The following is a 13,088-nucleotide window of genomic DNA, read 5'->3' as shown; positions in this document are numbered from 1 at the left end:
TCTCTGTGCTCTCTCCAGTCTTCAGTGTGTGTCTCTGTTTCGCCTGGTCTCTGTGTTCTCTCCAGTCCTCAATGTTTATCTCTGTGTCCCCGGGTCTCTGTGTCCTCTCCAGTCCTCTATGTCCCCGGGTGTGGTTCTCTCTTTGGCAGCCGTGCTGCTGTCTTTTGAACCAGAGGATCAATCAGCAAACAGCCTCAGCTGCACTGAGTTTTCCTCTGGTGCAGGTGCGGTAGCTCTCTGAGTCTTCTCCAAGCCCAAAGTTATATGTTTGACTATTCTGACATTACAATTTTTTTTAGTTTTAAATTGTAACTATCCAGTTAAAAATCAGATTTCATGCAATTTACTGGGGTTTATAATTGCTACTGATTGTTACTGTTGTATTTAGATTTTTTCTTTCATTTTATTTATATTTTATTGTATTTTATTGCTTTTCACTTATTGCTCTTGTACTTTAGGTTACCGTCTTAATCTTTCTCCTCGAAATACAGTACTTTATGCATAATAAGCATTAGCTTTTCCCCCATTTTTCTTCGTAACACAAAAGCAAATTCCCTGTGCTGAAAGGCTCCCTGGTAATAAATCTGATTCTTTACGCTACTCAGGTGTATAGGTGATCGTTGTCTCATAAACCTAAACCTACTGTTCAGGTTAATAGAGGTAATCCCAAACTCCATTTTCCTCTATCAGCTCTCTCTTCCTCTCTTCTCCTCATCCCCCTTGTTCTGCTTTGTTTTGTAATTATGGGCATATGTGTGTTTGAGGAGAAACTTGGGTCTATTTTCATCCTGCTTGCTGCAGCAGAAACAGGATATGGGCTTTTTCTTTTTAAGTGAGTGCTTTAATGTCAGCACGTGCGTGACTTTGTTCTTTTATTCACGACACACGTGGCAGACCCCATCTGCATTTTACTTCAACGCTTTTGGTGGGGGACCTGATATTGAACATGATAACGCAGCGTTTTTTGTTTTTTTTCGTCATCAAACATTGCCAAGATTCGCTCACTCTCCCTCTCAGCCCTGATTTTATGTTTGAGCCGTGTTCGCTGTCTGTGTTGAGTCTGTTCCCCTCAGTGGGTCGTTTGCTGCCTGTGTTTTTTCGGCATAACAATAGATTCCCTCCTTCTGAGCTGAGTTTCTGTTGTTTTAATTTGACACATTTACTGGCTTATCTGTCGCCATGTGACAATGAATCATGTAAGCTTGTACCACGACTCCATCTAGCTAATCCGCACCTCCTTCTGACTGAAAAACACCTTGTAGGCTACTTCCAATTCTTCCTTTTTTGTTTAGTTAAACTCGTGCAATGTCAGTTCTAAACCTTTCTGTTAATAATCTTCTGTTTGTGTGGCCTGTGTTAAAGCTCTATGGCTACTTCAGAATTATTCCTTGACACGTCAGTCCTCGTCAAACAGTTAAACAATATATTTTTATTGTTTTTGTGATGGACGTTGTGTGCGGAGCTTTTTACTAACAGTCCATGGTGCAGAGTGAAGTTAGAAAACTTTGTGTTCATCCATCCTGATTTATTTGAAATCAGGATTTTATTTAGCATAAAATGAAACTGAATTTGCCTTATTACAGTTCACGTGTGTGGCTTATAGAGCTTTTATTGATATACCTAACTGCTGTTATTTTTACTTATATTGCATGTTGGCTATTTCAGAGGTCTGCTAAGCAATCTGAACATTCTTCAAACCCCAATTCACAACTTTTCTAAATGACTGCTTTGTAATTTAATTGGATATTATTGATGATAAAAAAATTAAAAATAAAAATATTTTGCTTTTAGTTTGAATAGTAATTGCCAAACAAGGAGAGAATCATGTTTCCATGACAGAGATCATCACCTGTGCTGTTTGTCTGAGTCTGTGTGTGTGTGTCAGTCCGATATGATGAAATCAAAACTATTAGTGCAATCTTGCTACGATTTTGATCGAGTTGCCGACCACTGCTGTAGTTCATCCGAGGACGTAGAAGAAGACATGTTGAACCTGGTCCACAGACTGATGGCACACTGCCTGTCTGTTTCTTCACTTTTACTTTCCCAGGCTATTTACCATACACATGAATGAATGCTCCACATACAGACAGACAGTAGAAAGACGATTGTGGAATTAGTAGGTTGATGAATGTTAGGTTTAAGTGGATCAGTCGATTACTCATTTTATCCCCATTTTTGCTTCTGTTTTGCTCAATTTGAATGCCCAGCATCCATGTGTACACACTGTATATGCCTGTGTTTGCATTAATGCATTTTTCCAACTGTGGTCTTTAGAGCATTCGATTATGCAACATGGTCGATTCAATAAATAAACAACCAGTGAGTAACAGATCCCCCATTTTCCCTCTTTGGTCAGAAAGTAAAGATCAATCCATGGGGGTTTATCCATTTTGAAGGAAAACTGTACGAGCCTAATCCACACAGGGTTATGGATTGAGGAATGGCCCCACCAGGCAGCATGGGAGAGTCGAGCTCAACACCCAATCCCACAAAGCAGTGTAGAGGGATTAATCCAGATTATCTTCCAGTGCTATTCTCAGAAATAAATGAAAAATCTCTGGCCCAGATTAAGGATCAGTTAATGTTTAAAAAAAGAAGCTGATGCCGAAATTACAACTGCTGTTTTAGTGACTTAATGATCAAGACAAAGAAGTCCCTTGATTATGAGATTGGACCTTCTTTTTTTTTTTTAATTGACATTTTTATAGTAAAATATTGAAAAGAAAGTCAGACAATCAGGTTTTCTTTGCCATGCATTCGGGAAAAGTTTTGATTGATAGTAAATTTCTTTCTTTCTCTCACTCTTTTTTTGCCTGATTTCAGTGGGAACACCTTTCAGCACGTTGTCAAATGGCAGCAGTCCTGACCTTAGTGTGGTCAGCAGGTGGCGACAGTGAGAGGAAACGTCTCAATGACTGTCTGACTCCTCTATAGAGGAGCTGTCCGTTCAGCACCACTGTGTTAACTGCTTTAACCTCATCAGGCTAAACAAAGTCAGTCACTATTTTTGACTGAGAGCAGCAATGTGGTGCAGTGGTTATGTCTGCCAACTGTTGTTCTGCATGTTCTTCCCGTGCCTTCGTGAATTTTTTCTGGGTACCCCTGTCTCCTTCCACATTCAAAAAACATGCAGTGGCTCCAGCCACTCCCACCACAACCTTCTTTGATTAAGTGGGATAGATTATGAATGGAATTTTGAGATACAGCAGCATGGTACTTGAAAAATCAAACATTGTCTGACCCATCCTGTCTGCGTTGATAGATTAATTATATAAAGTAAAACAGTATTGACAAAATGTAAACATGCATTCATTGACACTTTAACGTTACTTTATGGCCTTCTGCATGTTTCCAGTCGTGTGTAATGTGACACTGTGAAGGTTCGTCATGGCTCCAGGTATTGTTTTGTGTTTTTTTCCCCTAAAATGATCAGTTCACCTCTGTTAGACGACTAAATGTCCCCTCGCTCGACTGAAGCTCAGGCTACAGCACTCACTGCCTCACCCTGGAAAGGGATTACTGCACTTTCATATCCATGCCTTTTTGCCTACCCTTACCTTTCTCTCCCCACAGTCCAACCGCATTCACACCAGCCTATGGAGAGAGACAATGGTAGCTAACAATAGAGAGAGCGTGTGTGTGTGTGTGTGTGTGTGGGTTTGTGTGTTTGTGTGTGTGTATCCTCCTGTCTTTTTTCGCCCAAGGGGTGGAGATGAAAGATACACTCAGTGGTCCTCGTCCCTCCAAGTGTTTTTTATAATAAAAGTAATCAAAGTGGGGTCTTAGGTGCTTTTAAGAGTCGGCAGCTGTCAGCTCTTGATTACTAGTTATAGCTTGTTGTATGGAGACGTTTGCAAAAACATGTGTGTTTGTCACTTTGGACCAATGCCAACTAAGATGTTGGATACAATATTAAGAATCATGCTAAAATGCATAATAAATTAATAATTTGGAAAAAAAGTGTGCAGTTGTTGGGGCAGTCTTTGGAGATTGTGAACGCATAATCTATATAAACAATTATCTGTTTTATAATTCTCGGTAATCCATGTCTGTCTGTCTGTCTGTCTGTATGTGGACTGGATATCTGGAGAACCTTTCATGTTATCAGAGTCACACTTGTGAATTGTTAACAAATTGCACTGTTGAAATGGGCAATTTCGACACCCGTAGCATTCAGTAATAATAAACGGGTGACAAGTTCTTTAACAGCTTCTGGACTCATGTCATGAACAAGAGCCGGCAACACAAAACACTGAGGTGGTTCACTAATCTCAGTTCTAAACCATGTCCTGAATCCAACATTGGGCCTTAATCTCTGTGACACAAATCTATATCCTCCCAGAATAATATCTTACTGCACTACCTGCTTTCCATTATCTTTTCTGGTTTCTCGCCATCTCTCCATCAGTCAGCACTCTCTCTCTCCTGAAACCATCCTCAGCTGATAAAGCAGAGGGAGTGAATGAAGTTCAGTGAGTCAGCAGGCAAAGCTCACCAGCTATAATAACAACAACTGTATATTGCTGTTACAACATAACTGGTTACTCTGTGCTTTACTGTATGTTGCCTTTATAAAACAAGTAGAAACAAATACCAATAGAATTTTTTCTTATGACAAACAGAATCTGGCAAACCAGACTCTTACTTCTTCTTGACGTAGGACCTAGGTTCCCATTAGCCTTTGTATTAGCCTTCCTCTAATGAGGTGTAATTTGCGTGCAGTGCTCTAGGAAGATTAAATGAGAAGTATGTGCTGCACCCTGACCTGGTGGCTGTGGTCGAGTCAGCCGATGTTTTTGATGACAGCTCCTTTTCAAGTGATCAGTCGGTTGCTCTCTGACCTCCGCGGGTCGAGTTCAGTTTGCATGGTTGATTCATTGGGGGGGGAGGGGTTCTGAGGCCCTTGCAGGTCTGTAATAAACATGACACATCATTTGATTTGGTCCAAATGATTCCTGGCGTACCTGTCTGTCACAATCAACCCACCAGCCTGTGCTCACCCTGCCTGTACTCTGACTGCACATGACCGGAGTCTACTGCTGGAGAGTTGTACACCGGCAGTGATGATAGGCAGAAATTAGCAAAAGAGACACGTAAAAGTTATCTGCTAGCAATTGTCAGGCAGTATCCATTTGTTTTGGGGTATCGTTTTGACCAGAGGGTTCTTTCCTCGTTCCTTTTTTTCAATAACCTTCTCTAATTTGTTTTTCCAGGACAACCAACCATTGCTTTGATGCTGTTACACCTATTAGGGTTTCCACTGTTACACAGCATATAAATTGGGAGGGCGTGTCAGAGCAATGAGGAGATAGGACGCGTCTCGCTGTAGCTCCTACAGATTTACGTTAAAATTACATTTTAAACAAAACCTGTGTAACCTCCGACCTACCGGTTACCGTACTTTTCATTTTAAACTCTCCAAGTGCCCACTGCACAGCGAAAAATGCAGACGCGAGCGGGGAAGTCTTGGGAAACGCCGAACGAAGGTGAAGGCCCGACTGAAGCACCGGTCCATAGTGAGGGAGGAGACCCGGCGCCGAACGCGCCGAACACGCCGAGCACGGACATCCAAGCTGTACTGGCCGCCATAGCATCCCTGCAAACGGGGCTGTCGCAAGCTAAGTCGGATATTTGCAACAAGATTGAGGAGAAGATTGCTGTTGTGAGTACGGCTTTGAGATCTGAAATTGCCGCTCTGAAAGGAGAAAGTGACGCCGCATCTTTAGTGGTAAATGGCCGACTAGACTCCCAAAATGAGACGCTGAAAAGTTTAGAAGCTAACGCTAATGCTACTTCTGATACTGTTGTGGCCCTCGAAGCTACGGTAAAGCAGCTACACACCCAAGTTGAACAACTGTCAGAGAAGTGTTTGGACCTGGAGGGACGATTTAAGCGTCAGAATTTGAGAATCGCGGGAGTGAAGGAAGGGGAGGAGGGAGGCCAGAGACCCAGGGATTTCGTTGCCCAGTTGCTTATGGAGGTTTTACAGTTGGATGAAAAACCAGTGATCGACCGAGCCCACAGAGCCCTGAGACAGCGTCCCGGGGACAACGAGCCACCTCGGCACCTGATTCTAAGGGTGCACTACTGTCACGCGCTGGAGAGCATCCTGCAGAAGGTCATGAGGTCCAAAAGTCTCACATTTCGAGGGCAGCGAATCCAAGTCTTCAGAGATTTCCCACCCACTGTAGTTAAACGCAGAGCCGCCTTCACTCCGGTCAGGAAGTTGCTGCGAGACCAGCCTGGAGTCAAATTTGGTCTCCTATACCCAGCCAAGTTGAGAGTGACACATAATGGTAAAGAGACCACGTTCACAGACCCTGAAGAGGCCCGTCTGTATGCTGAACGCCACTTCGGTCAGGGTCGTACCTGAGGTGCACATCTAAGAGCATGGCCCAGTCACTTCTGATGGAGACTGGAGGTAAACGACATCTAGACCAGAGGAATTGTTAAAACCACTTATAGACAATGACATGATAATAAAATAGCCTCAACCATGGTAATAATATTACTTTGACAGATACAGAGTATTAAGAACACAATGATGCCTTGATATTACAATCAGTATTATTATTCTGACTGCTATAGATCTGGATTTCGGTTCCCCCCCTCCCTATTATAATGTGAAATATTTTTATTTAAAATTATTATTTAGTTTACTTATTTATCTGATTTCTGCCTGCATGTCTGCTAGATTGCATATTTCATTTGGTAGTTTAAGCAATTTCTTTTTTGAACAATTACATTATTTCCGTGGACATTATTGCACAGCAGAGACAGCATGGCTTTAAATCACTCAGAGGAGGGGATACCTTGTTATTTCTAGGGGTTTATGAATAAGTGTAAGCCCTGGAGTTTGTGTTCTGTGTTTATTTCAATAAGGTCTGCTAAGACGTGGAAGTTTACGTATCTTTTCAATGCTGTTAATCAGGGATATTTAATATCTTTTGTAACTGAATAGGTTTTGTTGGGAATTTAATAACTGTAGGCCTACTAGCTATTGTAGGATTAAGAGTTCAACCACAATCGGTTGTTAGAGTTTCTTCTCTGTTAGAGAGGTTAGACTACGCATTTTTGATGTTTTTGTTTTTCTGTTTATCTGTGTCTTGGGTGGGAGGGGGGCGGAAATGGGTGGGAGGGCGGATGGAGTGTCATTTAACTCAGGGTTGCACTTGTCCAGCAGAGTGGGGAGAGAGTCTAAGGATGGATGCCTGCAACCACCCTACATAATGCATAATAATAACAGGATAGATAATATAACATTCTGCTCATGGAATGTTAATGGTGTTAACAAGCCAGTTAAAAGAGGCAAGGTGCTCGCTCACCTCAAATCCATGCAGGCGGATGTCATTTTCTTACAGGAAACCCACCTGAGGAACGACTCGCATGCTAGGCTCAGGTCTAGGTGGATACAACATGTCTACCACTCCAACTTTTCAGTTAAGGCTCGTGGCACAGCCATCTTAATCCGTAGGGGGGTTCCCTTTAAACATCTGTCTACAATAGCCGATAAAGACGGGAGATATGTCATGGTTGTGGGGGAATTCCACTCTACACCTGTAACATTATTAAATATATATGGACCCAATAATGACGATCTAGAATTTTTCAAAGGGGTTTTAAATTTGATTCCAGATGTCTCCAGTACTAATCTAATAATTGTTGGTGATTTCAATCTAGTTTTGGACACTTACTTGGATAGATCTTCTTCACAGAGGGTGGAACCTTCCAAGGCCTCTAATCTTCTGAGATCTTATATTAAAAATATGAATGTTTTTGATGTGTGGCGGCTTTCTAATGCTACTGATAAAGAATATTCCTTTCACTCAAAAGTACATAATAGCTATACCAGGATAGACTTTTTCTTGGTTGATGGTAAATTAATGCCATTTTCCTACAACGCAAAATACCACAATATTATTATCTCTGACCACAGCCCGATATAATTTTCATTACAGCTTGGTGAGAATGCACCTGCCCAGAGAAATTGGAGATTCAATCCTCTGATAAAAGGTTCTGTGAATATCTGGAATCAAACATTAAGTTATTTTTTGAAACTAACGACAATGAAAGCACATCTCCTACACTGTTATGGGAAACCTTTAAGGCCTACTTGAGAGGGCACATTATTTCTTTTCAATCCTCTCTCAAGAAGCGTAACAAGGCAAAACAACTTAAACTTGAAGAGGAAATCCGCCAACTCGATATGGAGAAAGCTCTGCGCCCCTCATTAGATAAACATACTAAAATATCAACTCTTAAATTTAAACTTAACAAGATTTTATCGGATAGGATTTGCAGAGCCTTTATTTTTACTAAACAGTGATATTTTGAATTCGGTGATAAGCCACACAAACTATTGGCGAGACAACTACGGAAACTTGAGAACGACAGGACTATCCACAAAATTAAGTCTGGTTCAGGAAATGTCCTTACATCTCCCAAGGATATTAATGACAGATTTAGACAATTTTATCAAACTCTATACACTTCTGAGGTTAATTCTGTAGGAGAAACAATGCAGACATTTCTAGGTAAATGTGATCTCCCGTCACTGAGTCAAGCGGACCGCGATACCTTGGGGGCAGACATCACATGTAAAGAGCTACTAGCGACCATTGGTTCAATGAAAAACGGTAAAAGTCCCGGTCCTGATGGACTCAGCAATGAGATTTACAAGAGGTTTGGGGGATTGTTGGCTCCTTATCTGCGTAAAATGTACATCCAATCGTACGAGGATGGCATTTTGCCCCAGACGCTGACCGAAGCCACTATTACCCTCCTTCCCAAAAAAGGGAAAGATTTGGAAGAAGTGGGTTCATACAGGCCAATCTCGTTATTAAATTCGGATCAAAAAATTCTAGCCAAGACATTGGCAAGAAGACTTAATGTATTTATGTGCAAGCTGATTCACCCAGACCAAACTGGGTTCATCCCGCAAAGAAATTCCTGTCATAACTTTAGAAGTCTTTTAAATATCATGCACTCTCCAAGACTTTCCCAAAAGGACCTTATTATCCTCAGTTTAGATGCCGAAAAAGCATTTGATCGGGTCGAATGGGCTTACTTATTCTCGGTCTTGCAGAAGTTCAATTGTGGTGATAAATTTGTGTCCTGGACTAAGCTCTTATACAATAGCCCCCGAGCCAGAATACTTACTAATAGAACTCTTTCTGACCCTTTCCGCTTGGGTAGGGGCACGAGGCAGGGCTGCCCACTTAGCCCTCTACTGTTCGCATTAGCCATAGAACTGCTGGCTGAGACCATTCGTTCGCATCCAGATATACATGGTTACAATACAGAATATACCAAGAATAAAATATCATTGTATGCGGACGATATTTTGTTATTTGCCATGCAGCCTAGGATTACAATTCCTTCAATTTTGAAAACTTTTCAACTGTTTGGTAGTTTCTCGGGGTACAAGATTAACTGGGGCAAAAGCGAGCTACTACCAGTACAAATTACAGATCAAGATTGGCTCAAACAGTTTCCTCTCAGAATAGCATCGGACAGTTTAACCTATTTGGGAATAGTAATTACCAAGAAGTATAATGATCTTTACAAGGCCAATTTCCCCATCCTGTTAAATAAGTTAAAAAACAATATACAATTTTGGAAAACACTCCCCATTTCTCTGCTGGGCAGAGTGAATGCTATTAAGATGATTTTTCTCCCTCAGCTACTTTATCTTTTTCAAAATCTACCTATTTACCTTGCCAAATCTTTTTTCATTAAATTGGACTCAATCATTCTCCCCTTTGTATGGAATTGCAAGTCTCATAGAATAAAGAAGGATCATCTTTGTAAAAACAAAACTAATGGGGGGCTGGCACTACCTAATTTTATTTTATATTACTGGGCCACTGGGATACGCTCTATGGTATAATGGTTAGATGACAACCCAATACCCTATGATGGGCTAGAGATGGAACGGGAAGACTGTCTACCTTATACTATTAGAGCGATTGTACTATCTCCCGTTCCAGTCAACAGATCTTGTTTTAAACATAACCCTGTAATTTATTCTTTAATTAAGATTTGGAAACAACTGAGGAATCATTTCAAACTTAAGGCAGTTTCATTCCTGCTGCCTATAACTGCAAACCCCTCTTTCACTCCCTCAGCTCTGGATGAGGCCTTTTCCACCTGGAAACGATTGGGGATTTGTATTGTTGGTAACCTATACATAGAGGGGACTTTTGCCTCCTTCCAGCAACTCCAAGAAAGGTTTAATTTATCGAGGAATCAGTTTTTCAGATATCTTCAGATTAGGAATTATGTCAGAACTCACCTAATTTTGAGAAGGTAAACCCTGACAAGATAGAGAGTTTATTTAATCTGTTGCCCAATCCATGCTACATAGTCTCGCAACTTTATGAGATACTACAAAACTTGTGCCTTCCTAAGATGGACAGGATAAAAGAGGAGTGGGAAAGATAGTTCGGAGCCCTGATACCTCCCAATGTGTGGGAGGAGAGTTTGGAGCACATCCATGAATGTTCTATAAACGCCCGACACTGTTTGATTCAATTTAAAATAGTGCACAGACTACACTACTCCAAAACGAAGCTGCATAAAATATTTCCTGAAGTCTCTCCTTTGTTAGAGAAATGTGACTCCATGGAGGGTACTCTATCTCATAGTTTCGCTCTCTGCCCTTAACTTCAGAACTATTGGCATGAAATATTTGATTTCTTTTCGTTGATTTTGGGGATCCAACTAGATCCAGATCTTATCTTAATAATTCTGGGAACATCTGAGGGGCTAAGGAAGCTAAATAGTGCACAAAAGCACCTTCTGACATATGGCCTTATAATAGCAAAAAAACTGATCCTACTTAACTGGAAGAAGAGAGAGGTTCCTTCATTTAAACATTGGTTGACTGTTTTGACAGACACCTTGCATTTGGAGAGAATTCGATTTATTCTGAAAGACAAGTTGAGGGATTTTGATCAAATCTGGCAACCTTTGGTCTCTCATCTCGAAAGAGAATCTAATTGAGTCCCTGGTTGGATGCACTCCTGGGGGGGGGGGGGGGGGTGATGGGAGGGTATGCACGGTTGTCTTTTTATTTTATTTTTTGTCTTGTCCTTTTTCTTCCATCTGTTTTGTTGATGCAGGGCATTGCTTGTTCACTTGCTATTCTTTTTTGTCATTAGTCTTTTTTTTTGTCAGGGACTACTTTTTCACATAACTGTCGACTGTTAATTTCTCTGCTATGTGATTGGTTTCCCAATAAACATATTTGAAACACAGCATATAAATTATGATAACAGTGATTATGTTGATGATGGTGGCAGATTGGTAATTTTGGCAGCAATTAAGGTCTTAAGTTACACAGAAAAGTAAACAGAAGCAGGAATCCCTTTTGAGCCATTGAACCCAGACTTCGATTGCCACAATGATGAGATTTTACAGATTGTTAGAAATCATTTAAATATTTTAGTCTCATTTACTGAGTCAGAATTTAGAAATCTAAAGTTCAAGTCGGCTGTTCTGGTCAATAAAACGAATGAGAACAATCAAAAAATATCCCAGGTCAGATTCAAACTCTAGATGTTGCGTCAGTATGATGATCATTTGATTCATGTGTTCAAAATAGGTACGCAGAACACAGCCATAAACACAGGGAGTATCCCAGCCCACTCAGTTCATTAAGAGATTAACAAAGAGAGCTGCTGACACTGATCAAGCCAGGAGTCCAATACGAGAGGGAAGAATTGTAGCAGGTCCCCCCCACCACTTAATACCCTTCTTATCCATAGCATTGTAGTCAGAGGTGGGGGTTGGGGGTTATTGCACAGATGATGTTATAGCCAGGGGCTAGCATCCTGCTCTTTTCCTCCCCTGTGGGCCAGCTATAGGCTTATCATAGAGAGAAATAGGGAAATAGAGCCATGTAGGGAAGAGGGCAGAGAGAACAGGAGGGAGGGAGGGAGAGAGGGAGGGAGGGAGGATGGTAGAGATCCTGCCCCTGCTCACTGTGAGCGCAGCAAGTGCAGCTTTCATCCGCAGCAGAGGACTGAGGGAGAGACGAAGGGAGTTTGAGCGAGCAAACGGACACTTTCAGGGACAGTGTTTGAAAGAGCCTGATGGGAAAGACACAGATTTAGACCGAGCTGTTGCCAGGCATGTTGTCATTCATTTGCAATCGCTAGTCGGCCTCCTTCTGCTGCGTGCTGCAGTTTACTTTGTGAAGATTGCACTGCAGGTCACCTCCTTCTCTTTTGGGAAAGCTGAAGATCCCCCAGGGAGGTGTTAATTTCTGGCACATGTGTTTAGCACTGCGGCACATTGTCACAAGCAAAAGAATGTAGCGGAAAAAAAGCGGAGGCAGAGCTGAGGACCATCCTACTGGACTTGGGTCCCCCAGACCATCCATCCATCCGTCTCTGCATCATCCTCTCCTTCCTCCTTCCCTCCGCCGTGTATCCCTCCTGCTCTGTGCATGGGAGGTGAGGGCTCGGCAGGCTGTCAGTCAGCATGCGGCGGTGTGAACGGGCAGCCCAGTGCCCACAACATGCTATGGACGTCAGACACTCCTCGCTGTACTAATGAAAGGCTTCAAGCTCGCCTGGTAAGGCTAAAACACTGAGCAGAGAGTGCTTCTGCTGCTATATTCAATGTAAATTTGTCTGTAGCGTTATGGGCATCATGTATGAACAGCACCACTGACAAATGTCATTTCTTTTTATGCAAGGTTGTGTGGACACATTTTTAAAAGATCATAATATATTCATGTTCATCTCTCCATCCTCACCTGTGCAATTCTGTATGGTAATGTATCTCCCAAAAATCTGCCATGCATTTAATGGAGGCTTGATAAGGACACCACGTAGCTGTGACCAGTGTGTGACCATCCAGTAAAGCCTATGTGGACCAGCGTGTTTTCTTTTTTCTACCGTGACTGTGTCGACCCAGCTCTGCCCCCCCTCTGGCGTGCTCAGTTTGAGCGGAGCAGCTGAGGAGACGCACTCACGTGGCTGCCTGGAAAAGAACAGGCCCATGCTGCCTCTGTGTCTCTGGACAAACAGATCCGACAGACGTCCACTTTCACTTGTCTTTTTCAACCTAATTTGCAA

General features: G+C 41.9%; 1 protein-coding gene across 2 annotated transcripts in view; it reads left to right on the top strand.

Annotated features, from left to right (window-relative positions):
• Positions 1-12,087: 12,087 nt before the first annotated feature.
• Positions 12,088-13,088, top strand: part of gramd1bb (GRAM domain containing 1Bb) — a 54,778-nt gene continuing 53,777 nt past the window's right edge. For both annotated transcript variants that reach the window (XM_062385583.1, XM_062385582.1), the window contains exon 1: positions 12,088-12,583. In XM_062385583.1, the coding sequence (XP_062241567.1) occupies positions 12,561-12,583 (23 nt within the window). In that variant the 5' untranslated portion in view covers positions 12,088-12,560. The remainder of the gene's footprint in view (positions 12,584-13,088) is intronic.

The sequence above is a fragment of the Platichthys flesus genome, chromosome 4, assembly GCF_949316205.1.
Source record: "Platichthys flesus chromosome 4, fPlaFle2.1, whole genome shotgun sequence".
NCBI classification, from domain to species: Eukaryota; Metazoa; Chordata; class Actinopteri; order Pleuronectiformes; family Pleuronectidae; genus Platichthys; species Platichthys flesus.
This window is presented reverse-complemented; position numbering and strand designations above follow the sequence as displayed.